Below are 25958 nucleotides of genomic sequence, written 5' to 3'. Positions count from 1 at the left end.
TCAAAAAACTGCTCAATTACATCCCCTGAAGACAGACGACTAAATATTGACAAATTTTATGATCACAGAATCATAGATGATTAGGGTTGGAAGAGACCTCTGGCGGTCATCTAGTCCAACCCCCTGCTCAAAGCAGGACCAATCCCCAACTAAATCATCCCAGCCAGGGTTTTGTCAAGCCGGGGCTTTAAAAACCTCTAAGGATGGAGATTCTACCACCTCCCAAGGTAACCCACCCTCCTAGTGAAACAGTGTTTCCTAATATCCAGCCTAGACCTCCCCCACTGCAACTTGAGACCATTGCTTCTTGTTCTGTCATCTGCCACCACTGAGAACGGCCTAGCTCCATCCTCTTTGGAACCCCTCTTCAGGTAGTTGAAGGCTGCTTTCAAATCCCCTCTCACTCTTCTTTTCTGCAGATTAAATAAGCCCAGTTCTCTCAGTCTCTCATAACTCACGTGCCCCAGCCTCCTAATTATTTTCATTGCTCCCCACTGGACTGTCCCCAGTTTGTCCATATCCTTTCTGTAATGAGGGGGGTAGCGGGTTCAAAACTGGATGCAATACTCCAGATATTGCCTCACCAATGCTGAACAGAGGGGAGTAATCACTCCTCTTGATCTCCTTGCAATGCTGCTACTAATGCAGCCCAATATGCCATTAGCCTTCTTGTCAACAAGGTCATACTGTTGTTGACTCATATCCAGCTTCTCATCCACAGTAATCCCGAGGTCCTTTTCTGCAGAACTGCTGCTTAGCCAGTCGATCCCCAGCCTGTAGCAGTGCATGGAATTCTTCCATCCTAAGTGCAGAACTCTGCACTTATCCTTGCTGAACCTCATCAGATTTCTTTTGGGCCAATCTTCCAATTTGTCTAGGTCACTCTGGACCTTATCCCTACCATCCAGTGTATCTACCTCTCCCCTCATCTTAGTGTCATCTGCAAACTTGCTGATAGTGCAATCCATCCCATCATCCAGAGCATTAATGATTATATTGCTTGTATACAAACACTAGAAGCCTAAATACTAAGATGGATGAACTTGAGTGCCCCTAGTATTAAATAAGGATATTGACATAATAGGCATCATAAAAATTTGGTGGAATGAGGATAATCTATGGGACACGGTAATTCCAGGTACAATGTATGAAGAAATGACAGAGTGCACTTAGGGGGTGGGGAGGGTGGGAGGCACTATATTTTAAAGAAAGCATAGAATTAAATATACACCGCTACCTCGATATAACATCACCCGATATAACATGAATTTGGATATAATGTGGTAAAGCAGTGCTCCAGGGGCAGGGGGGGGCTGCACACTCTGGTGGATCAAAGCAAGTTCAATATAACATGGTTTCACCTATAACACGGTAAGATTTTTTGGCTCCCAAGGACAGCGTTATATTGAGGTAGAGGTGTAGTAAAAATCTTAAATTAATCAAACAGTACCATAGAATCTCTACGAATAGAATATAGCAGTAGGAATATACCACTAGTCACCTGACCAGAATGGTAATAATGATTGTGAAATACTCAGGAAGATTAGAGAGACTACAAAACCAGAAAACCCAATAATAATGTGGGATTTCAACTATCCCCATATTGACAGGAAACATGTCACCTCAAGAGATGATGCAGACAGGGGCAGCTCCAGGCCCCATCATGCCAAGTGCGTGCTTGGGGTGACAAGCTGCTGCGGGTGCTCTGCCGGAGCCACGAGGGCGGCAGGCAGGCTGCCCTCGGCGGCTTGCCTGTGGAGGGTCCGCTGGTCCCGTGGCTTCGGCAGACCTCCTGCAGGAGTGCCTGCGAATGGTCTGCTGGTCCTGCAGCTTCGGAGGACCTCCCGCAGGCACACTGCAGGAGATCCTCCAAAGCAGCGGGACCAGCAGACCCTCCGCAGGTAAGCCGCCGAAGGCAGACTGCCTGCCATGCTTGGGGAGGCAAAATGCCTAGAGCTGCCCCTGGATGCAGAGATAAAATTTCTAGATCCCATTAAGAAAGCTTCTTGGAACGGCTAGTCCTGGAACCCACAAGAGGAGAGGCAGTTCTTGATGTAGTCCTAAGTGATGCACAGGCTTTGATTCAAGAAGTGAATATAGCTGAACTGTTCAGTAATAACAACCATATATTATCAAATTTAACATTCTTATAGGGGGAAAATACAAAAGAAACCGACCACAGTAGCATTTAACTTCAAAAAGGGAAAATACACAAAAATGAGGAATCTAGTTAAATGGAAATTAAAAGGAATAATCACAAGAGTGAAATGCCTGCAAACTGCATGGAAATTTTATAAAAACACCATAATAGAGGCTCCGACTATATGTATACCTCAAATGCAAAAACAAAAAACAAAACACCAACAACAGTAAGAGGGCCAAAAAAAGTCACCCTGGCTAAACAACAGAGTAAAAGAGGTGGTCAGAGACAAAAAGACATCCTTTAAGAATTGGAAGTCAAATCCTACTGAGGAAAATAGAAAGGAACATAAACTCTGGTAAGTCAAGTGTAAAACTATAATTGGGCAGGTCAAAACAGAATTTGAAGAGCACCTAGCAAATGACTAAAAAATGATTAGCAAACATTTTTTAAGTACATCAAAAGCAGAAAGACTGCCAAACGATCAGTGGGACCACTGGGCAATTGAGGTGCTAAAGGAGCACTCAAGGAAGACAAGGCCATTGTGGAGAAGCTAAATTAATTCTTTGCGTTCGTCTTCACTGCAGACGATGTGAAGGAGATTCTCACACTTCTTTTTAGGTGACATATCCAAGAAGTTGCACCAGACTGAGCTATCAATACAGGAGGTTTTGGAACAAATAGTAATAAGTCATCAGGACCAGATGGTATTCACCCAAGAGTCCCAAAGGAACTTAGATAAGAAATTGCAGAACTACTAACTGTGATATTTGACCTAGGGGTTAAATCAGCCTCCATACCAGATGACTGGAGGATAGCAAATGTAACAACAATTTTTTAAAAAGCTCAAGAGATGATCCTGGCAATTGCATGCTGGAAAGCTTAACTTTAGCACCAGGCAAAAGTGTTTGAAACTGTAATGAAGAACAGAATTATCAGACACATAGATGAACACAATATTTTGGGGGAAGAGTTAACATGGTTTTTGTAAAGGGAAATCATGCCTCCTTAGTCTATTAGAATTTTTTTGAGGGTGTCAGCGAATGCGTACAATGGTGATTCAGTGGATGCAATGCTTTTGGACTCTCAGAAAGCCTTTGACAAAGTTCCTCACCAAAGGCTCTTAAGCAAAGTGGGATGTTATGGGATAAGAAGGGAAGTCCTCTTCTGGATCAGTGACTGATTAAAAGATAGGAAACTATGTTAGGAATAAATAGTCAGTTTTCACAGTGGAGAGAGGTAAATTCCAGGGTCCCCCAAAGATTTGTACTGGGACCAGTGCTGTTCAACATATTCATAAATTATCTGGAAAAAGGGGTGAATAGCAAGGCGGCAAAGTTTGCAGATAATAAAAAATTACACAAGATTGTTAGGTTCAAAGCCAACTGCAAAGAGTTATAAAGGGATCTTACAAGACCAGGTCACTGGGCAAGAAAATGGCGCAATGAAACAAAATGAAAGTAAGTGTTGATAAATGCAAAGAATTGCACATTGGAAAAAATAATCCCACCTATACATACAAAATTATGGGCTCTAAATTAGCTGTTACCACACAAAAAAGAGTTTTTGAAGTCATTGTGGATAGTTCCCTGAAAACATCTGCTCAATGTGCTGTGGCAGCCAAAAAAGCTAACAGAATGTAAGGAATCATGAGGGAAGGGATAGATAATAAGACGGAAAATATCATAATGCCACCGTATGAATCCATGTTACTCCCACACCTTGAATACTGTGTGTGGTTCTGGTTGCCCCATCTCAAAAAAGATAGAACTGGAAAAGGTGCAGAGGAGGGCAATGAAAATGATTAGGGGTATGGAACAGCTTCCATATGAAGAAAGATATTAAAAAGACTGGGACTGTTCGTCTTAGAAAAGAGATGGGAGGTGGATATGATAGAGGTCTATAAAATCATGAATGGTGTGGAGAAAGTGAATAGGGAAGTGTTATTTACCCCTTCACATAATCAGGTATCATCCAATGAAATTAATAAGCAGCAGATTTAAAGCTAAGATAAGGAAGCACTTCTTCACACAACACACAGTCAACCTGTGGAACTCACTGCTAGTGGAGTAGTGAAAGCCGAAAGAAAAACCGGGTTCAAAAAAGAATGAGATAAATTCCTGAAGGATAGGTCCATCAATGGCTATTAACCAAGATGGTCAGCAATGCAACCCCATTCTCTGGATGTCCTAAACCTCTGACTACCAGGTGCTGGGACTGGACAACAGAGGATAGATCAGTCAATACATTGTCCTGTTCTGTTCATTCACTCTGATGCATCTGGTAAAAGCCACTGTTGGAAAACAGGATACTGGGCTAGATGGACCATTGGTCTGATCCAGTATAGCAATTTGCATGTTCTTAAGTAATATAATAAGACATCTAAAAGCAGCTGAGCTTATTCATTCTGTCTAATAGAATTTTGTAAGGTGTATGTCAAATTAGGTGTTTCTTTATCTGCTGAAATACATATAGACTCTAGTGTTGCTTCCACATTTTCTGTATCTTAGGTTGTCAAGGCTCATGCTTTTACATGCGGAGGGCCCCAGTTCACTCCCTGCAGACATTGCAAACAGAGGTGGTGTCACATTTGGCTATGCTGTCTGTAACCACTAAACCACAACCAACTTCTTGCTCCTGGAAGAGAAGCCGAAGCCCAGCACTCCACTGGTGCTCCGCAATGTGTGTATTGTGTCTCTCTGGATGGGCTGCTACATGTAGAGGTTAGTAAGCTGCTTCCCCTCTCTCCAGTTACTCCTATAGCAGAAGTGGAAGAGGTCTATACTGTGGCTCTGAAAGGGGGAGGGTCAAACCTAGTTAGAGGTGAAAAAAATATCCACACATCTATAAGAGTTAGTGTAAGGACCCTGGATTAACTGCAGGAATGATTTTATATTGTAAAACATTATATTTGGATGTTGTGTTATTATTTGTTTTTCTGTTGCATTTTTAGTGTTTGTATTTGATTGGAAGGCGCGGTCTCCTTTAAGAACAGAATGTGGGAAACAGCATGTGTTGGAGACTGAGTGGTGTGATATGACCTGTGTGCCCACGGTCTGGAAGACTCTGCCTGCCTAAGATCTGAAAAGGTCAGAACTTGAATTAATAAACTTATTTTCCCAGTAAACAACCCTCATTCTCTTGCGATGCTGCTCTGGGTGTTGTTAATGCAGTGTTGCCAGATCTCATGATTTTATTATGAGACTTGTGGTATTTGATGTTTTTCTTAAAGTCCCTGCTGCTGGAACCAGAAGACTGCAGGAGAATCTCAGCTTTCCTTCCCCTTTGTACCCACCCCACATACATTTCTAATCCTCCTGGTTGCAGAGAAAACCTTGAAAAATGAAGCTAGAGCACCCTAAAGATTTCAAAACCAGCAGGCAAAGAAAAAAGAAGGCAACATTTATTATTTAAAACAAAATATCATGATTCTTGGGCCCTGACTCATGATTTTTGCACATTTGAGGCTGGCAGTACTGCTAATGAACTACAGAGTTTTTCACCAGTAGGTCACAATCTGAATCCTGCCTAGCTCAGCAGGGATTAACAGCTGTTCACATCGAATGGATGTTTGGTGGCCCCTATTTAAGATGAGGTTCACTTCTAGGTTCCACATCATTTCTTCAGACTGTCTCTCACCATGTGATTGTACTGGGCCTAGCCCGATGGCTCCCTGATCCCACTTAGATCCTCTAATTAGAACTCCTGCAGCAGGGGCCAAAATTGCCCTTTTCACTATAAATTTGTTTGAAGTGGCATCACTGCAATTGTTATACACACATTGGGATGAGCAGGAGGAGTTCAAAAATCAGAAGACAGACCAAAACCCATGATTTGATGTTGGGACTGATCTCATTCTATTTTGGAGTCTGACTTGTGATGTTTGAACTTTTGGGATTGGCTACACTATGTTTTTTCAATAGACTTTTAGTATGTATCCAACAAGTTCTTGGAATGCATTGGAGACCATTTTTTATTTCAGAAGGTGGAAAAAACTGTAAGGGGAGAGGTTATTATAGATTTGTTTTTGACAAATAGGGAGGAACTGTTTGAGAATTTGAAAGTGGAAGGCAGCTTGGGTGAAAGTGATCATGAAATGGTAGAGTTCATGATTCTAAAGAATGGTAGGAGGGAAAACAGCACAATAAAGATAATAGATTTAAATAAGGCAAACTTTAGCAAACTCAGGGAGCTGGTAGGTAAGATCCCATGGGAAGCAAATATAAGAGGACAAACAGTTAAAGAGCTTTGGCAGTTTTTCAAAGAGACATTATTAAGGGCACAAGAGCAAACTATCCCACTGCGTAGGAAAGATAGGAAGTATGGCAAGAGACCACCCTGGCTTAACCAAGGGATCTGCAATAATCTGAAACTCAAAAAAGAGTTCTACAAAAAGTGAAAACAAGGTGAAATTACAAAGGATGAACATAAACAAATAACACAAGTATGTAGGGACAAAATTAGAAAGGCCAAGGCACAAAACAAGATTAAACTATGTAGCAGCACAAAGAGTAACAATAAAACATTCTGCAAATACATTAGAAGCAAAAGGAAGACCAAGAACAGGTTAGGCCTGTTACTCAACGAGGTGAGAAAAATAATAACAGAAAATGTGGAAAGGCAAAACTGATAAATTACTTTCCTCTTTCAATTTTGACCAAAAAGGTAAGTAGCGATTGGACATCTAACATAGTGAATGCTAGTGAAAATGAGGTAGGATCAGAGATTAAAATAGAGAAAGAACAAATAAAAAATTACTCAGAAAAGTTAGATGTCTTCAGGTCACCAGGACCTGATGAAATATATCCTAGAATACTCAAGGAGCTGACTGAGGAGATATCTGAGCCATTAGCAATTATCTTTGAAAAGTCACGGAAGATGGGGGAGATTCCAGAGGACTAGAACAGAGCAAGTATAGTGCCAATCTATAAAAAGTGAAATAAGGACAACTCAGGGAATTACAGGCCAGTCAGCTTAACTTCAGTACCCAGAAAGATAATGGAGCAAATAATTAAGCAATCAGTTTGCAAACACCTAGAAGATAATAAGATGATGAGTAACAACATGGATTTGTCAAGAACAAATCGTGTCAAACCAACTTAATAGGGTAACAAGCCTTATGGATAAGGGGAAGTGGTAGATGTGTTATATCTTGGCTTTTTGATACTGTCTTGCATGACCTTCTCATAAACAAACTAGGGAAATACAACCTAGATGGAGCTAATATAAGGTGGGTGCATAACTGGTTGGAAAACCATTCCCAGAGAGTAGTTATAAGTGGTTCACAGTCAAGCTGGAAAAGCATGTCAAGTAGGGTACACAGGGATCAGTTTAGGTCTGGTTCTCTTCAATATCTTCATCAACGATTTAGATAAAGGCATAGAGAGTGCACACATAAAGTTTGCAGACAATACCATGCTGGGAGGGGTTGCCAGAGCTTTGGAATATAGGATTAAAGTTCAAAATGATCTGGACAAACTGGAGAAATGTCTGAAATAAACAGGATGAAATTCAATAAGGACAAATGCAAAGTCCTCCACTTAGAAAGGAACAATCAATTGCACATGTACAAAATGGGAAATGACTGCCTAGGAAGGAGTACTGCAAAAAGGGATCTGGGGATCATAATGGATCAGAAGCTAAATATGAGTCAATGGTGTAACACTTGCAAAAAAAGAAAACATCATTCTGGTATGTTTTAGCAGGAATGTTGTAAGCAAGACACAAGAAGTAATTCTTCTGCTCTACTCTGCACTGATGAGGCCTAAACTGGAGTATTGTGCCCAGTTCTGGGCACCACATTTTGGGAAAGATGTGAACAAATTGGAGAAGGTCCAGAGAAGAGAAATAAAAATGATTTAAGTATCAGAGGGGTAGCTGTGTTTGCTACTTTTACAGATCCAGACTAAGAGTTCTGTGGCACCTTATAAACTAACAGATATATTGGAGTATTAACTTTCGTGGGTGAATACCCACTTTGTCAGATGCTAGGTATTCACCCATGAAAGTTCATGCTCCAATAAGGTGCCACAGGGTTCTTTGCTGCTTTTACAAAAATGATTAAAGGTCTAGAAAACATGACCTATGAGGGAAGATTGAAAAAATTATGTTTGTTTAGTCTGAAGATGAGAAGACTGAGAGGGGACATGATAACAGTTTTCAAGTACATAAAAGGTTGTTAAAAGGAGAAAGGAGAAAAATTGTTCTCCTTAACCTCTGAAGATAGGACAAGAAGCAATGGGCTTAAAGTGCAGCAAGGGTGGTTTAGGTTGGACATTCCTAACTGTCACGGTAGGTAACCACTGGAATAATTTGTCTAGAGAGGTTCTGGAAGAGCAGGTTAGACAAACACCTGTCAGGGATGGTCTAGATAATATTTAGTCCTGCCATGAACCTGTTCCTGAGTACATTTTAAATTCAATAGTCTTTCCATGAATATTCAGTTTCACTCTCCAGGCAGGCTCTGTGTCATCAGACATGATAGATCCCAGAAACAGTAGCTGTTCATTGTCTGTACTATTAGTCAGCTCCCTCATTGCTTTGGTGCGGCAAACAGCTGCAGAATGTCCATATTTTGTGCATCTGTTATGCCTTCTGCTTATGGCAAAACATATATCTTTGGGCTATGAATTTTTCCACGCTTGTGCATGTAGGCTGAACGGCTTTAGTGTTTGACTCAAATTTGTCCCTCTTAGCCTGGGAGTTCTCTCTCATTTCCTCAAGAGTTTTATGATAATGACTTTCAGCTTTCATGCTGTCTACAGCTTCTAAGCTAGTTTCAGGTTTTTCAAGTTGCTCCTGCTTTTTGTTCTGCTGTTTGAATAGTGCAGGGGAGTGGACTAGATGACCTCTTGAGGTCCTTTCCAGTCCTATGATTCTCTATTATTCTATGTTAAAAGCTGTTGTAAGAAGTTGCCAGAGAAAGCCATTTACACTGCACATGTTCTATGGGGCCTATAGAACCCAGGGACGCAGCATGTTAATTGACTTTGCGGGGTTATTTTACATTAAGGGAAATAAAAAGAAGAAATACTAAAGTCTGCAGCAGACAGCAGTCATAGAGTTGGAGGTTGGAAGAGACCATATTATCGGGACGTGTACTTTTGCTCATTTCAGTATTCCAGACCAACTAGGGAAGGACAATGAACCACAATTCACTGGAGCAGAATTTAAGTCATTCTGCAGGAAATACAATTTTGATCATGTTACTAGCAGCCTATATTACCCACAAATGAATGGAGAGGCTGAGATAGCTCTGCAGACAGCCAAGAAAATCCTACAACTGGAAAATCCATTCCTTGCTCTTCTAAGCTACCAATCAATACTAATGGCAGCTACTGGATACAATCCAACACAACTCCTAATGGAAAGAAAACAAAAAAAACAGTTACTTACCTTGCCGTAACTGTTGTTCTTTGAGATGTGTTGCTCATGTAGCTGTGTGCTTGCCTCAAACACCGCCGCTGAAAAGTTTTCCCTCATTTATGAAAAGTCAGTAACCATTTTTTATTCTTTGAGAGCTTCCTCATGTCCATTCCAATGTAGGTGACTCCCAAGCAGTTGTGCAGGTGGAGGGTTCAAAGTTATTGGTATGCTGATTGTACTGCCACTCAGACAAACCCAACATGGTCTCTAGCCTGTTGGGTGATGGCATAGTGAAACGTGAAAGTGTGAACTAATGACCATGTTGCCACTCTGCAAATGTCCTGGGTAGGAATGTGTGCCAGAAATGCTGCCAAAGATGCTTGGGCCCTCATGGAATGTGCTATTAGGCAAGGGGGAGCAGAGACCTTTGCAAGGTTGTAGCATGAGCAAATACAGGAAGTGATGCAGGAAGGGTCTCCTGTCTGGGCTGAGATGGGAGACCCTTCATCCTGTCTGAAATGGCTATGAAAAGTTGAGCAGATTTCTTAAATGATTTAGCCCTTTCTATGTAGAAGACTAGTGCGCATCTAATGTCCAGATAGTGGAGCCTCTGTTCCTCTCTGTTGGCATGTGATTTTGGACAGAAGGCCGGAAGGAAGATATCCTGGTTACTATGGGATTGGGAGACCACCTTTGGAAGGAAGGCCAGATGCCAGCGCAATTGGATCTTGTCCTTGAAGAATATTATATAAGGTGGTTCTGACATGAGGGCCTGGATCACCAAGATCCTCCTGGCAGAAGTAATGGCCACCAGGAAGGCCATCTTCCATGACAGGTGGAGCAGTGACCATGTTGCCAGTGGTTCAAATGGATGTCCTGTCAGTCTTGCCAATACCAAGGTGAGGTCCCAGGAAGGGATTGGTTGCCATACCTAGGGGTACAGTCTCTCAAGACCCTTAAGAAATCAACTAAAGATGTAGTTTGAGAAAACAGAACAGCCATTCACCCAGGGATGAAAGGCTGAAATTACCACCAGATAGGCCCTAATAGATGACACAGTTAGCCCTTGCTGTGCCAGTGAAGTAAGTAGTCTAAAGTGAATGGCAGTATTGACTGTGTGGGTGAGACACCTTTCTGCGTAGACCAAATCAAGAACCTTCTCCACTTTGCCAGGTAAGTGGACAGTTTTCTGCTCCCTAAAAGCACCTTGTGAACCAGCTCCAAACTAGCTACCTGGGGCAGAGGTCTTCTCTGAAAGCCCCTGCTCCTTCTATTATAGTCTTGGTGGGCAGGTGGCAGTAAGAAACGGTAGCTGGTTGAGGCTTATAATGTTTCCTAGAGGGAGCCGGTGTACATAACCCTAGGGACTTCAGGGTGGCCCTCAAGTCCTTCAGGCTGTGCGGCTTAGAGTCTGTCTGCTCGGAAAAGCGCAATGTACCCTCAAAAGGAAGGTCTTGTAATGTCTGCTGAAGCTCAGGAGGGAGGCCTGAGAATTGAAGCCAAGGCCTTCTGTGCATTTCCACCACTGAGGCCGTGGATCAGGTTTCAGAGTCCACCATGTCCAAGGCTGTCTGCAGGGACACCCTTGCCACAGATTTGCTTTCTTCCACTACAGCTGAAAATTCATACCCAGACTCATGTGTTAGTAGCTCCTTAAATTTCAACACAGAGTCCCAGGAGTTAAAATCATACCGGCTCAGGAGCACTTTCTGACTTGTGATCCTAAATTGGAGATCCTAAAGCTACCAAAGATGTCTAGTTTTTTGGCATTCTTGGCCTTGGGGGTTGGCTCCTGCTGACCTTGTGGAGAGTCTATCAGTGCCAGACTCAACAGTACTCATTCCGAGGCAGGAGTCAGTGGCACCGTATGTGTTACTGGAGCCTTAGAGTGCTTTGGCCTGGGCTGCACTTTACTAGTGTCTCTCTGCCTCGCCAGCCTCAGAGCTGGAGAGCGAACTCTGTTAGTTTTTTTCTGCTTCTTTCTCAGCACTGATGATGGAAACAGTGCTGAGAGTCCATTGCTGGAGCAATCTTCAGCACTGGGGATGATGGACATTACTACGGCTCATGAGAAGCAGGAGCATCCTTCCTCGGTGCCAGAAATGAGGACCGGTGCTGAGTCTCTCTTAGCGTAGCCAGGTCGCTCCTTACTGAGGCTGAAGTACTTGGTGCTGAGAATGAGTGACTTGGCTCTGAGGGAGGTTGTAGTGCTGCCTCCATGAGGATAAACCTGAGCCTAGTGTCTCTTTTTGGGTGTCTCTTTTTGGTGTGGGGCCCGAAGTCTTTGCAGAACTTACAGTGCTCCCATATGTGAGCTTCCCCCAGGCACTTAAGGCAGCTGAAATGATGATCACTCACTGGCACAGGCTTGTGGCAAGATGCACAAGGCTTAATTAAACCCATAGACTGAGGCATGCCCCAGTACCGGGCAGGGATTAACCCTACACAGTGGGGATTTGCTAACCTAACTCACTAACTCAATCTAACAATTGAAACTTAACAACTATGAATACAGATAACTAAATACAACAAGTAGAATAAAGTCCACTGAAGGAGTACTTGCAAATGCAAGGACAAGGTAGTTCCAGCGACCATCCTGGGAGGTAAGAAGGAATTGAGAGGGCTGCAGGTTGGCAGGACACTTTATACCGGTATTCTGAGAGCATGACTCCAGGAGGCACCAAAGCTGACCTGATGGATACCACGGAGGGAAAACTTTCTGGCAGTGGTACTTGGGGTGAGCACATACCTACATTGGAATGGACATGGGCAAGCACTCCAAGAGCAGCTGTTCCAGCTTTGGAAAATAACTTATCTCCAAAGTGGATAGACATGAAGAAAGGAGCCAAACTAGATAAAAGGCTAAAAGAGCTTAAAGAGCATTTTTACAACAGGTGTCATCATAGATCCAGGTCATCATGTTCATGTCAAACTGGATGGAATAAAAAGATAGATAAATCCAGCTGTCATAAAGAAAAAGACTTCAGTGCCCAGATCATGTGAATAAGACTGTCAGTGGAGAGTTCAACAGAAACCGGTGACATGTACAGTTGGTTACACAGAACAATCCACAGCACAAACTCTACAGATGGCAGAGGAAGAAGACAACGTGAGGATTCCAAACCCACCACACCGATTTATTGCAACTAATGGACAGGCAGATGTCCAAGTTCTTACATTTTTGGGTCATGTAGTTAGAAAACCAGTATGATTGTGAGACACTTAGACTGATATATGCCGAACTTCAAAGGCAGCATGATAATGTAAATAGTGTAAATGGTAGGATTGTAGAACTTTAAGAGGGAGATGTAATGCAGTGGTTTTCAAACTGTGAGTCATGACCCCAAAGTGGGTCGTGACCCCATTTTAATGGGGGTCACCAGGGCTGTCTTAGACTTGCTGGGATTTGGGGGCCAGGGCCAAAGCCTGAGCCTCATCGCTTGGGGCTGAAGCTGAAGGCTGAGGGCTTCAGCCCTGGGTAGCTGGGCTCAGGTTACAGGCCCGTCTGCAGCTGAAGCCCTTGGGCTTAAGCTTTGGCCTGCGCACCAGGGGCAGCAGGGCTTGGGCAGGCTCAGGCTTCAGTCCCCCCCTTGGGGTCATGTAGTAATTTTTGTTGTCAGAAGGGGGTTGCGGTGCAATGAAGTTTGATAACCCTTGGTGTAATAGAATGCAACACTGTATTATACTGTTCAGCCACTGGGTGGCACTGTGTGTAACATGACTTATTTAAGCTAACCTCAGCCATAGCTGGCAGTGCATTAAAGGATCTCATAGTGGACATATCTGGTGTGTATGTCTCTCAGAAGGAGGCTTTATAGCCAGTTTATATATGATACAGTCTATATCTGGTACCTGCCAGTAACAACTCTGCAGCCTACTGTGTATAAGTATTAAATGACAGGCACCATCCAGTTTGTCAGTTTTACCCTCTGATGTCCACACTCAGCCTTAACTCTGTAGTCTGCGTGCAGAGGGTAGTAATGGAGGAGTATGGAGGCCTGAACACAAGGTCAGATGGGGCAAGATGAGAGGAAAAGACTAAGAAGCTACGTGCTTAGCATCCCTTCTGCTTTCAACTCCGTCCCATCTCCACTGTTTGTCTTGCTAATTTAGAGTTTATAGTTTAAGCTTTGTGGAGCAGGGGTCATGTCTCTTCCCTGTTCTGCGAGGTACCTGGCAATTGGAGGAATAATAGTGATAGGAAGCGTTGCCCTCTAATAAGTCCTGGGAGTCTGGTGTTGCTGGGGAAATACCGCAGAGCCCTCAGAATCTGTTTGTGCTGTCTGCAATGTGGAGTTTGATGGAGGAGAGTGATGGACACAGAGAAGGAAAGAAAAAGAAGTCAGGAAAGAACAGAAAGGAAAAGGAGAGAAGAGGCTGAAGCATTTCATCTTACCAGAGACTAACCACTGCTATCCAGCCCAGTTGGGGAGTGCTGTCTCAAGTGACAAGCTGACCCAGACATCCCAGGGCTTAAGGGGAGGAAACTAGATGACAAAGGAGAGGGGGCAAGCAAACAATTGGTTATGGAGTCTGATTCTCCACACTTATACTGGTTTTACACCGGTGTAAGACCACTTATTTCAGCAGTAACAGAGTGGAGAATTAGTTTAACAATATGTGGAGGTGGAATGGTTCCAAAGGGAAAAAATTGGACCACCTTCCCTGCATCGAGCTGGCTTCTGAAAAAATCTCCCCCAGATTCATTCAACATTTTCCCTCCTCTTTCACCAGTTCACTGTGAATGAGCTGAAATGCCACAGACAACTTACAGCAACTGTGGAAATATATATTTGACTAGGAATCTCTCTGATTAGTTCTGTATCTGTCTACTAGGGCTCTAATCCTGATAGATATTCATTTAATAAAGGGACCAGCTGGCTTTTTCTCCTCCATGTAAACCCCAAACTCAAAATTCTGAATTCTGTCAAGAGTAGCTCAGACTCTGTATGCACATGGGGATATGGGAGTGCTTAATAGGCCAGCTAGGAGAATGGGCCTTCTTGTCTGTATGAGCAAAGCCATAGATAAACCCTTTTACACTGCGTCATCGGGAACGTGTGGGCAGGGGTCGTGTGGCTGAAGCCCCCAGCAAATTAATTATTCTTCACTGAAATGGTTTTCTGGCTTTTCCATTGCTCTATCTCTCTGGTGGTTTGCTGAAAGACCTACCAGGGGTGCATGTGATGCCAGCTTGTGCAAGAACTGGATATGGGGGCACAATAAGTGTGAATGCTATAGCCTGTTTATAACTATAGGCGCAAATATGCCCCATACAGGATTGTGCCAATGCTAAAAAAATAGCATTTAATCTTCCCTCAGATAGTTAACTGTACAGCCTTGCTAACTGACACATATACGCCACCCCATCCCTTGCCTATAGCTGCCTTGCACAGTGGAAGCCTTTGGATGGAAGATGACTGAACTGCTGGCTAATCTTAGTATACAGGAACAAGCACTGGTTTTTCCCCACAGGTTTTCACCTGCTAGTAATTTGGCCTTAGGTATTTTATGTTGCCTGTGCCCCTGTAGCCCATTGTGCCGGAACACGATTGACATACCACTGACATTTCACTTAAACAAAACACACCTACCCCATAAACAGGAGTGACTTGACATGAATGAAAGCCCTCCCCTCACAGTACTCTTAAAATGGCTCCAGCTTCCCTGTTGCGTGATAGATGGCAACCGTAGATCTGCACATGACAGGGGAAACGTAGCAATGCTCCCTTCTTCAAACATATGCAGTTGATGAATGAGCCAATTGGCTGAATATGTACATTTTTAGTAGTATATTGGGGGACTACACAATAGAATTTGACTAGAATGAAGTCACGTAGTCCAGAAGCATGAGACTAGGGAGCGGAGTGGAGAGGAGTGGTGGTCTCTGGAGAGTTGCTTGGGTATGTGTATGGTAGGAATGGACAGTTATGGGGAGGCAATGTCATAGGAGTAGGGTACAGGGAGATGGGTTACCTGTAGGGGGTGTTTTTCCATGGGGATCAGTCGCTATGATAGTGGGGTGTGGTGTACCATGGGGATAGATCGCTGAGCAGGACGATTCAATGGAGTGGAGTGCCATGGGGTAGGCAGTGTAGTGCAGGGGCTGTTGAGTGGGGGGATACAAGGGAATGAAGGCACAAGGGGTACTGTCGTGTTAGGGCACAGGGGTGTAAGCTGCTGTGGGGCAAGGGCTGCTATGGATGTAGCTTGCTGCGAGGGTGTGGTGCAGGCAGGTGTGTTGCTTGGGAGGAGCAAGGGCAGAGGAATGGAATGCTGGGTGGGTGTGGTGTGTGGGAGTAGGGTGCAGTAGAGCGAGGGCACAGGGAGTGGGGGGGGACACATCAGGAGGGATGCATTGCTGCTGGCTTGGGGAGCCGTGCGGGAGTACAAGGGACTGGGGTATTGAGAGGGTGAGATACAGGTGTTGGCGTTCCATGGGCAGGTGCAGAGGGTTGGGTACTATAGGAATGTGGTGCACTGGGGTAGGCTGCCAAGCAAGTGAGGTGTCACGGAGATGGTGTGCCGACGATAGGACGTAGCAGGGTTGGGGCACAAGGAGTGAGGGATTGGAAGGGAGGGTGTCCTGGAGGTGGTTGGGGGCTGAGGAAGTGTGTGCTGGGGATGAGGTGCCATAGTGGTGGAGTGCTGTGATGTGGAATTCTGTGGCAAGTGGGACTATAGTGGTGGGGGAGTGGATGTGGCATGCAAGGGGGTGATATTGCTATGGGTCTGCGGTGCACAGTCATGGGGTAGTCATAGGGGTATGGTGTAGAAGTGGCATGCCATGGGGGTGGTGTGCTGGAGGTTGGGATATCATGGGTATGTGGAGGGGTGCAGGCTGTTAAGGGAATGAAGGTCTGGGGATTTGATTACCAAGCAGAGCCATGCAAATGGGGTGTATAAAGGGTGGAGTGTCAGGGCAATGACATACCGTGGTGATGGGATGGTGAACAGCAGGCTGACATAGAGATGGGCTGTCATGTCAGTAGGTGGAGTGTATTGGGGAATGGTGCAGGGGAGGTGATGTGCATGGAGTCGGTGTCATTGGACTGGTGCCCAGATACAGGTTCCATTAGGGGAGGGATGATACGGGGTGCTGTGGAGGTTGGGTGCCTTAGGACTTGAGCAAATGGCTGTTGAATGGATGGGCCGTGCTTTGCCCTGGGGTTATGGGGTTGGATGCAGGGTGATGGTATGCTGTGAGGGCGAGAGGTGGGGGAGGGAGGCATCAAATGCCTGGAGCTTGGATGTGTGATGGTGAAGTTCTGCAGCTGTACAGTGCTGTCAGTGTAGGGTGCTGGGAGGAAGGGGTGCTGGGCCCTAAATTGGTTGGATTAACTAGGTGGGTGCTGTGGGTATGGGGTGAAATGCCATGTGGCTGTGCTGCACATAAGTAGGGGTGCTTTAGAGTTGGGATGCAGAGGGATGGGTCCCTGTGGATAAGGTATCATGAGGCATGGGGGGGGGTACTGAGTTGGGTGCTGGGGTGTGTGTGTGCCATGAGCATGGGGCTCAGCAGGGTGAGGTGCTGTGGGAATGTGGTGTGCAGCATGGGGTGCTGCAGAGGTGTGGGGAGGGAGTGTTGTTGGAGTGGTGTGCATGGCAGTGTGGTGCAGAGCGGTGGGTTGCTGCCCATGTAGGGTAGTATGGGGGATGGATGCCATGGGGTTAAGTGGAGCCCGATGAGGTATGGGATGCTAGGTTACATTGTTTAATGCTTAAAAATCACCATTTTTAAGTGCTAGATGTTACCTGCTTTTATTGTGAAGTGGAATGAAGTAGAATCCAAAATGTGTTCACTGTACTGCAGTGCACAGACTGTGCTTGTGGTTCAAGTGAAATTGTTCCGTATTTTTGCAAAGGGCGTATGGGGAAATTATTACAGTCTAGGAGGATTCCTCTATATCTGTTCCCTACATGCATAACATTTAAACAATAACTAAGAACTGACTTTTCTCCACATGGAGAACACATCATTGCCAGTTAATCTGCTGTTCTAGCACAGTATCAGGTCCTAGATAATTTCTTTTCTTTTCAAACATAAACATCAAAAATTAAGACATAACTGTGTAAAATGACAAGCACAGGTTGCTGTATGCTTGATTGCATCCTGAACAGACCCCAAACTAGGAAATCATCTGTTAATGGTAGCCAAGAGATGTGGGAATCTTAGTTTTGAAATAGCGGACTTTGAAGAATGTTTAACACCGGAGAGGAAGTGCCTGGCTAAACTGGTTGAATGGAATGCTACAGCACCAGCAGGACTGCAAAATGAAAACCAGTCCACAGCGCAGTGCCTCAGCCTATTGCTAAGAAAGGAGGGTAAGAAGACAGCACATGCCTTTTTTCACATAAAGACATTCTTTATTTGATATTTTTTATATACAATATTACTTTTCATCTGTAAAAAGTACATATGCAGGGTACCAGGTTGGAGGCAGCCGGAAGGTTCCCAAATCAGAAGGTTGTCTCTTGCCCCTCTGTTATTTCAGAGGAAAAATAATCTGTGAATTTTATGCAAAGTGAGTGAGGCAGAACGACAGTGCAACTTCCACCAAGAGTGACAGGGATTGAAAACAACAGATTCTGACTGAACCAAGCCATGCAGTATTCCCTCTAGCTTGTAGTGGTTCTCAACCTTTTGGGCAACTGTAGAGCAGTTGTAGAAGCCAGTGCTTGCCCTCCCTTTTAGAACGGTGCACACGCTAACCAGTAATGGAGCTCAGGTTGCTCTCAGTATGACAGCCCAATCTTCACTTTGGGTATGAGTAATGTTTCCCAAAACAAGGCATGTGAAGGACTGGTTGAAGAGTTATGGTGGTAGTGCAATCAGACTACTCAATTGTCCTCCAGAGCATCAGCTTTTATTTCTTTAAAATAAAGTCAATCTCTGGGTGCTATGCCTGTGGCAAAAACCTTAGAAACATGGAGTAAGGCCTGGTCTACACTAGGAAATTAGGTCAATATAACTACGTTGCTCAGAGGTGTGAAAAATCCACACTCCTGAGCAATGCAGTTAATCTGACCTAATCCATGATGTAGACAGCGCTAGGTCGACAGGAGAATACTCCCATTGACCCAGCTATCGCCTCTTGGGAAGGTAGAGTAACTACGCCAATGGGAGATAGTGTCTTCACTGATGCATTACGGTAGTGCAGCTGTAGTGGCTTATGTGTAGACATACCCTAAGTGTAACTCGTGTAGAGATGTCTGCCTGAGCTGGTAGAGAGCATGAAAGGATAGCTCTGAAGTGTGAATGTCCCATGCATTTCAATGAATGCTAATTCAGATCCCAGTGATGATGCTTTAAATGTCCACATTATTAACTATTTCACTGCTCACCACACTAGGTTGGAGAGCAGAAGAAATATCCTATGATGAAGCTCTACACCAGCATTTCCAAAAGAGATAAGGGGGAGGAGCATCTGGGAGCCCAGGTGGTGTATAAATTAAGATCTGTAGGCCTTTAACAACACATGGCAGGGCCCCTAGAACAGTGTGATTGGTTTCATTTTCCAGCATTCAAAAGTTTGGCAAACACTGGTTCAGAGTGTGCACCAAGGAATGAGAGGTAGCAGGGGCAGTGCATGGAGGGTTATCATCTTTAAGGTTTGGGGCAAGGGAACCTAAGCACCTTGAGCTGACTTGGAAACCACAGAACTGTCTCTGACTTTTCACTGACTTCAGGTTTGTTCTCTGGATCTCCAGAATAGCTACAATTGTATATACAAAAATCTTCAATAAGAGTTTTAAGGAGCATTTTGTGCAGTAAGTGAGCAGCTGGAATGTCATTTTAGCTTTATTCAGTAAATGGAGGAAAGCCAAGAAGGGAACTGTCAGGTGTGCTGGGCACCCACAACTCCAGCTAAGTCACTGGGAATTGCAGATGTTTAGCCCCTCTGAAAATCAGGCCCAAAATGTTACAAATAATGGCTTTGCTCCTGGTGGATTCTGGCCTACAGAGGCCTGACTGGGACGTGTATTGCACATTCGTACCTTGAGTGCATGCAGACAGAAAACGGACTGTTTGGGGATCTCCAGGCTCTTTCTCAAAGCCAGTTTGCCACAAGTGCACACTTTGTTTTCCGCTCTTGTTTCTTCCTGTAAGAACACAGGGTGCTGTAGAAACTGCCAACCAAGACAGCAGCCACTTGAATGAAAGCCAGAACTATGTGTTTGTTTGGTTAGAAGATACAGCACAAGACTTGGAGACAGCTAACACTAAAATATCACTCTGTTAAAAAAATAAGTATCTATACCTTCAGAAAAGGCTGTAAAACAGCAGCAACAGAATGTAAGTGACCATGTTCTAGTACGCCACATGTACCCAAGAGAAAACAGAGTCTGAGCTCTTGGCTGCAGCCAACTCCATGCTGCAGGTCAGTATCCCAGCTCTGAAAAGGGCTGAGAAAAAGCCTACCACCTGAAGTCAGGAGAACAAGATGGATGCTTCAGCATCCATGTCTGGCTATTATGGACGTCCTGCTCAGAACTCACAACAGCCAAACTCATTCTGCTCTGGGGCAGCCCAGAATGCTGCAATGCATGAGGGGTACAGGAATTAGTGCACAAAATGTATTACTCTAGAAGTAGGCAGCACATTAGTAGCTTTGAGGGAGATGAGCGATTGCATTCTAAATTGGGATATGGTAGAAACCAGCAGATCCTGGGATAACTAGATGACAGGACACAAATGTCCTTTATTTTGAACCTGTTGCATGTTTACACACAGGAGAAATGTCACTACTGTACACCTGACTGGAGAAAATTACAATCCTCTTGCCATGAAGTGGCTCAGGACCTAAATTCAAATACTTCTTGTGGCAGTGAATTAACCCCAGTGAGACTTACACAGGCAATTAATTTGAGTGGTGGTTCTGTAATTCAAACCAGTGAGATGGGAAAAGAGTAAACATCAGGGAGAGGTTTGGTGTTTCTATTTTTGGGACTCTAGAATTTTGTCCTTGACCTTTCCCTGAAGAGACGGGCAGCCATTCCGTGCTTCCACTGGCCAGGAGGAGTATGGGTTCGCTGGGGTAGAGCCGGTTACTAAAGACTCCCTGCTTTTCCTCAGTCCTCCTTCAACACAAAGAGGCTTACAAAACTAAGGCAATGAAGTGCAGGTTCAAACTGGGACTGGAAAACCTCAATTTAAACCACAAAATATTAAAATGGAAAAGCATTAGCTCTTCAATTAGTCATTAATTTCTAATTAGAAAATTACATTTTGTGGCAGTAGTAAAAGGAATCAGTTTATTTTAATTTGAAGTAAACAATTACTTGAATCAGAATTTACTACATTCATTACCTTGACTTTTTTCAGATTAGTTTTTTTTACTAGTGCTGCAAATTACAGTAATTGAGTAATTAGTACTAAGATAAAAACTCTTGGCATTTCAGTGTTTTCCAAGCTCTCCCTCTTCCTCCTCTTAAACTGAAATTGCAATCTGGCAAAAAAATCATTTGGTTAACATTTGTTCCCAGAGTACACCACATCAGAACTGCCATGACAAGTTTGTTAATCTTTAAATTGTTTACCTGCTGCGTCCGCAGGTCTGGCCGATTACAGTTCGCCATCGCAGGCCAATGGGGGCGCTGGAAACGGTGGCCAGTAAGTCCCTCGGACCGCGCCGCTTCCAGCAGCTCCCATTGGCCTGGAGCAGTGAACCGCGGCCAGTGGGAGCTGCGATCGGCCGGACCTGTGGACAGGGCAGGTAAACAAATCGGCCCGACTCGCCGGGGCTTTCTCTTTACAAGCGGTGACCCCAGTTTGAGAAACACTGCTTTAAATTAATGCCAAAGAGTAAAGGAAATTTAGCATTAAGGTGGGACTTTCATCATGGGAGTCAGTGGTTCTACCATTCTCTGTCTCCATGCATGGTTCTTGGTCTGTGCATTAAGGCCACAGGCTTATGTGCTTTGCTGAATTGGGGACTAAAAATGGAAAAACTAAATGCCACTTTAGATATACAAAATGGAGCAGATTGCAGCCAGGTCACTCAGGCCAAGATGGGACATTGCATATTGGGAGATAGAGTGTTCTGCAGGACACTGCTGTGCACAAAAGATGAAGGTGGCCATGGAGTTCACGGTAGTGCTCAGTGGGCTGCACTTTCCTGTCTCCATCCCATCCTGGAGTTCCTGTTGTGGAGATGTTCTCATTATAGAAAGCTCATTTTCAGGGGCTTAAAACTCAGTCAAAGCAAAAAAACCCATACCTCTCTTTAAGCTAACATGAGGGGAATGAAGTACTGAGAGCCTAGAAAGGCTCAGATAATTAAAAATATCACAGAAACCAAAGACAAAGGTGTTTCGTGGCTGGCTGCCTAGTAATAGTACTTCCCTCTGTAGTGAACTGACATAGCTACAACAGGACTACTGTAAAGGCAGCATGTTCATCCTGCTCGTGTGAAGAGGGCAGAAGCACCTTAAGATGATCTAGAGCCAGCCCCTTCTCAGCTCGAGGGACAGTGACCCTGGGGAAAGAATCGTGGGAGCTGTGAGAAAGAAGAGTAAAAAAGGAGGTGAGCAGAATCCTTTTTCGCTCTCAAGGTGCTGAGGCTGGGGGGAGAGATGATTTGCTTTTGAAGATTGAGTTTCTTTAAATAAATATAGCCCACAATGGGGTACTTTGCCCTTTTGTTGTATTTTGAGCAAACAAAATGGAGACGCCTTCAAGATCTCAAACATGTTGAAAATTTGGTCCCGAGGTGCGTGGAAATAAATGACTTACATGTAATATCCTACTTTACCCAATGAGGCATGGTAGGCAGACCCAAAGGCCAATAGCATGAATCTTATATATGCTTTTAATAGAATAAGCCATCTTCCCTAAGGTTGTTTTATTGCCCACTGACTGGAAAGGAAACACTTAAAATATGTAACCAACAATCTGATTCCAGTCTATGCATGCAATGTTGATTTAAGACACTTCTCTAGTCGGCTGTCAGTGAGACAGGATGTCTGGTACAGAGCTGCCCACTTAAGCAGAAAAATTGAAAGAAAGGAAATGTTTAGAAATTAAAGCAGCAAGTGAAACTCACTTTAAACAAACCTTACTGATGTTAACAGGCGTTATTTCTGAGTGCACAGGATTCTATTCTATAGATGAGAAGAGATTCTCAGTAAAGGGAGACAAGAGTCAGGACACCTATGCTGTAAGTGAAGACTGAAATGCACTACCCCCATTAACTCATGCTGTTGGGCCTGAACTCAGAACAGTGGGGTTGCTTCAGCCAGCAATGTCCAGAGGAAATCATAGAAGTGTAGCACTGTAAGGGACCTCGAGAGGTTCTCTAGTCCAGTCCCCTGCACTCAGGGAAGGACTATGTAATAACTAGACCTAATGTATGCAGGTAACACAGCCTTACTAACTGGAATTATTTGGTATATTAGTGTGTAATAGATTTTACCATGTTTCCAGAGAGAATCTCATGTTAGCTTTGCATTGGGGGCAGTTTATGGCCCAGATAAAACTTGTTTTAATAAAGCAAATCTGAGGCAGTTTTGGTCTCTTGCCATACACCTCAAAAAAACAAGGCAAGACTTGAGATTTACAAAGTGAACATTGTCCAAATAATAAAAGCGAGAGTCAAGGAAAAGGACAGGTTGCATGGACAAATGTAATGCAATGATACAAACTACTATATCTCACCTAAAGAGAACTGTGTCCTAGTGAATGTGACGCAGTCTGCCACATAAACCAGGATGGGCAATTTCTGTTGTTGTTATCTCTGTGGAAGTGGCAGAAAAGGACTGCTATAGGGGAGTGTGGCCTTTCCATATGACAGGATTGGTGACCAAAGGAAACAGGACACTTAGCTGTGTCTTCCATGCTCTGTGCCCATATCTTGTGTGGTGAACTAACAGCACAGTGCTGCCAGTAAATTACAAAAACAAATGCTTGGTAACTGTTCTCTGGGTGTGATTGTGCTTCACACGTCTTTGGACTTTGTTATGAAGGGGGTAAATGAAAAGAAGGCAAAGGTCTGAGAGGCACTGGGAATGGCTGCCAGTCTCGGCAAACTGATGCAGATTAGAAAATTCAGACAGGTACAGAAAAAATTTCGAATCCTGGTGCTGCTGGTGCAGTTACGTTGCTTTTTTGTTGTTGCTTTGCTCATGCCATCATCAAAATAGAAAGAAAAAAACCAAAATGTCTTAGTCTCTGGAATACACCCCATCTGAGTAGGAGACAAGTGTGCAGTTTCTTGCAAAGGCCAGCAGCAGCAAACTTCAGCCCCGGGCCAGGAAGCCTGTTGTTCCTTTGGCTGCTGGACTCTATATCTAATAACAGACTCCACTCTGCTGTTCGGGTTCAATGCACACAAGGTCTCTCTCTGTCCTGCAAATGCCCCAGTAGCGTGTTTTGGTCATGTATAAAAAGGAATTATTTCAGAGTTTACTTATCTACAGGTTGAAGAGCTTTGGGGGCAGAGGTTGTTTCTCACCCTGCGTTTTGAATCAGATTAACCAAATGTCTGTCTCCTCTCCAGCCTAAAGTCTCAAGTGGTCCATGTAAACAAAACACAGCTGAGTGCAGTCTCTCCTCCTCTTCCTGGAGCTGTTTTTATCAATAAGCAGGATTTCCTGAAAGTGTGGTGTTGGCTAAATGTAAAATAGGCAAGGGATGAGCTTCTGTGTTAAAAACCCAGTTGTCTAAAGGCAGGAGGTCATCATTGGAGAAAAGCAGATACAGATACCTGGACATCAAAAGAGAAAAACAGGGGTTTAAGGATGGCAAAAGCACAAGGCATGGAGCCTGATAATGGCCCCAGGCTGGCCTGTGCCTGCATCCTCAACAGCCAGCTGCCCTAGACTCCTCTCTGCACCAGCTACTCAAACACATACCTACCCACAGCACCCACCTGCCCCCATGAATCCCCATGCCTCAAAAGCTCCATGCATCAGCAGCTCATGAACTCTATCCTCCTGGAGCCCCAGCAGCCTTCTCTCCATCTGACCAGTCAAAGTCTTCCACCCAGCTATGTCCCCAGACACCCATGAGCATCTACCCTGCCAGAGATAAAATGTGTTGTGCATCATCATGTCTCACCATCATCAGTGCTCTGGGCAGGTTGTGTTCACTGTGTTACATTTATCAGTATATGCAAATTATATGCAATATATGCTATTACAGAATTTATATGAACTGTCACATGAAATGGTACAAAACTTGGCAGCTATGAAAACTCATTACTGCCCAATTTCTATATTCACAGACTAATTACAAACCGCAGCCATTGAGGAGACCCTATCACACTGTTTGGGAGTTTAGGTATGGTAAAATGAAACAGAGCTCCCACAAACCAGAAGAGTTTTTGCTTATAAAGTTACACTTTCAGGTTTTAGCAGCAAGAGACATATCTGAGAAGTAATTAAAATTAAATTTTAATATATTGAAAGCTGGAGCTGAGGTGAAAATATGCATACCCTGCAAGAGATCACTTAGGAGAAGGTGAGGCAAGGTGCTCAGCTGAGGAGGATGTGATGCATTTTGTATATCTCTCTTAACTGTCATATTGTCCCATTTCCCCAGGTCATCTCCAGAGCAGAGAGAGAATCAGCCTGTTGTGTGTGTTTTCTTCCTCATCATTAATTTTATTTTACTGATTAATATACACTCGTTTTCTTGATTCTAAGGGCATGTCTATACAGCAAATGAAGGTGTCATTTTAGCACAGGCAGGCATACCTGCACTACCTTTAATCTAGCTAACGGGTAACAATAGCAGTGAAGATGTTGCTGCACAGGCTTTGAATGGGCTAGCCTCCCCAATACAAGCCGGCTGGGGACCTCCATACGTACTCAGCTTGCCTACCTGCACTGTACTGCAAATCACACCTTCATTTGCTGTACAGACAGACCCTAAGAGCTCAAGCCCTCGGAAGGGGAAGCAGCAGCTGATTTCATATGACTCATTTGCCAGAGCAGAGGACTAGAGCTGAGCCTTTGGGAGCTGTGTGGAGACAGGCCTCGGCAGAGTGTGGCACAACCTCTGAGGTCAGCTCCAAATGGAAACATCCTAAAGTCCAGGGGTTCTCAAACTGGGGGTCAGGACCCCTCAGGGGGTCATGAGGTGTCAGACTCCACCCAAACCCTGCTTGGCCTCCAGCATTTATAATGGTGTTAAATATATTAAAATATGTTTTCAATTTATAAGGGGGGGGGTCGCACTCAGAGGCTTGCTATGTGAAAGGCATCACCAGTACACTAGCTTGAGAGCCACTGCTCAAGCCTTTGGGGAACTAGAAAAACTTTGAGGCAGTAAAATTCTGGTTTTCTTTATTAATAAATGGTTGGTCATTTTACCATATTCATTTACAAAAAAAGTGTGCTACATGTGGAGTTATTATTTAACATTTATATTGCAGTAGCAACCAGGTCAGGCCCCCATTTTTCTAGCAGCTGTACAAACATATAGAAAATTACAGTGTCCCACCCCAAAGAG

General features: G+C 44.1%; 1 protein-coding gene across 1 annotated transcript in view; it reads right to left on the bottom strand.

Moving 5' to 3' along the window:
• Positions 1 to 17850: 17850 nt before the first annotated feature.
• Positions 17851 to 25958, bottom strand: part of MAN1A2 (mannosidase alpha class 1A member 2) — a 310617-nt gene continuing 302509 nt past the window's right edge. The window contains exon 13 of the mRNA XM_050921239.1: positions 17851 to 24210. Within this exon, the coding sequence (XP_050777196.1) occupies positions 24081 to 24210 (130 nt within the window). The 3' untranslated portion in view covers positions 17851 to 24080. The remainder of the gene's footprint in view (positions 24211 to 25958) is intronic.

This window comes from Gopherus flavomarginatus, chromosome 1 (assembly GCF_025201925.1).
Source record: "Gopherus flavomarginatus isolate rGopFla2 chromosome 1, rGopFla2.mat.asm, whole genome shotgun sequence".
NCBI classification, from domain to species: domain Eukaryota; kingdom Metazoa; phylum Chordata; order Testudines; family Testudinidae; genus Gopherus; species Gopherus flavomarginatus.
This window is presented reverse-complemented; position numbering and strand designations above follow the sequence as displayed.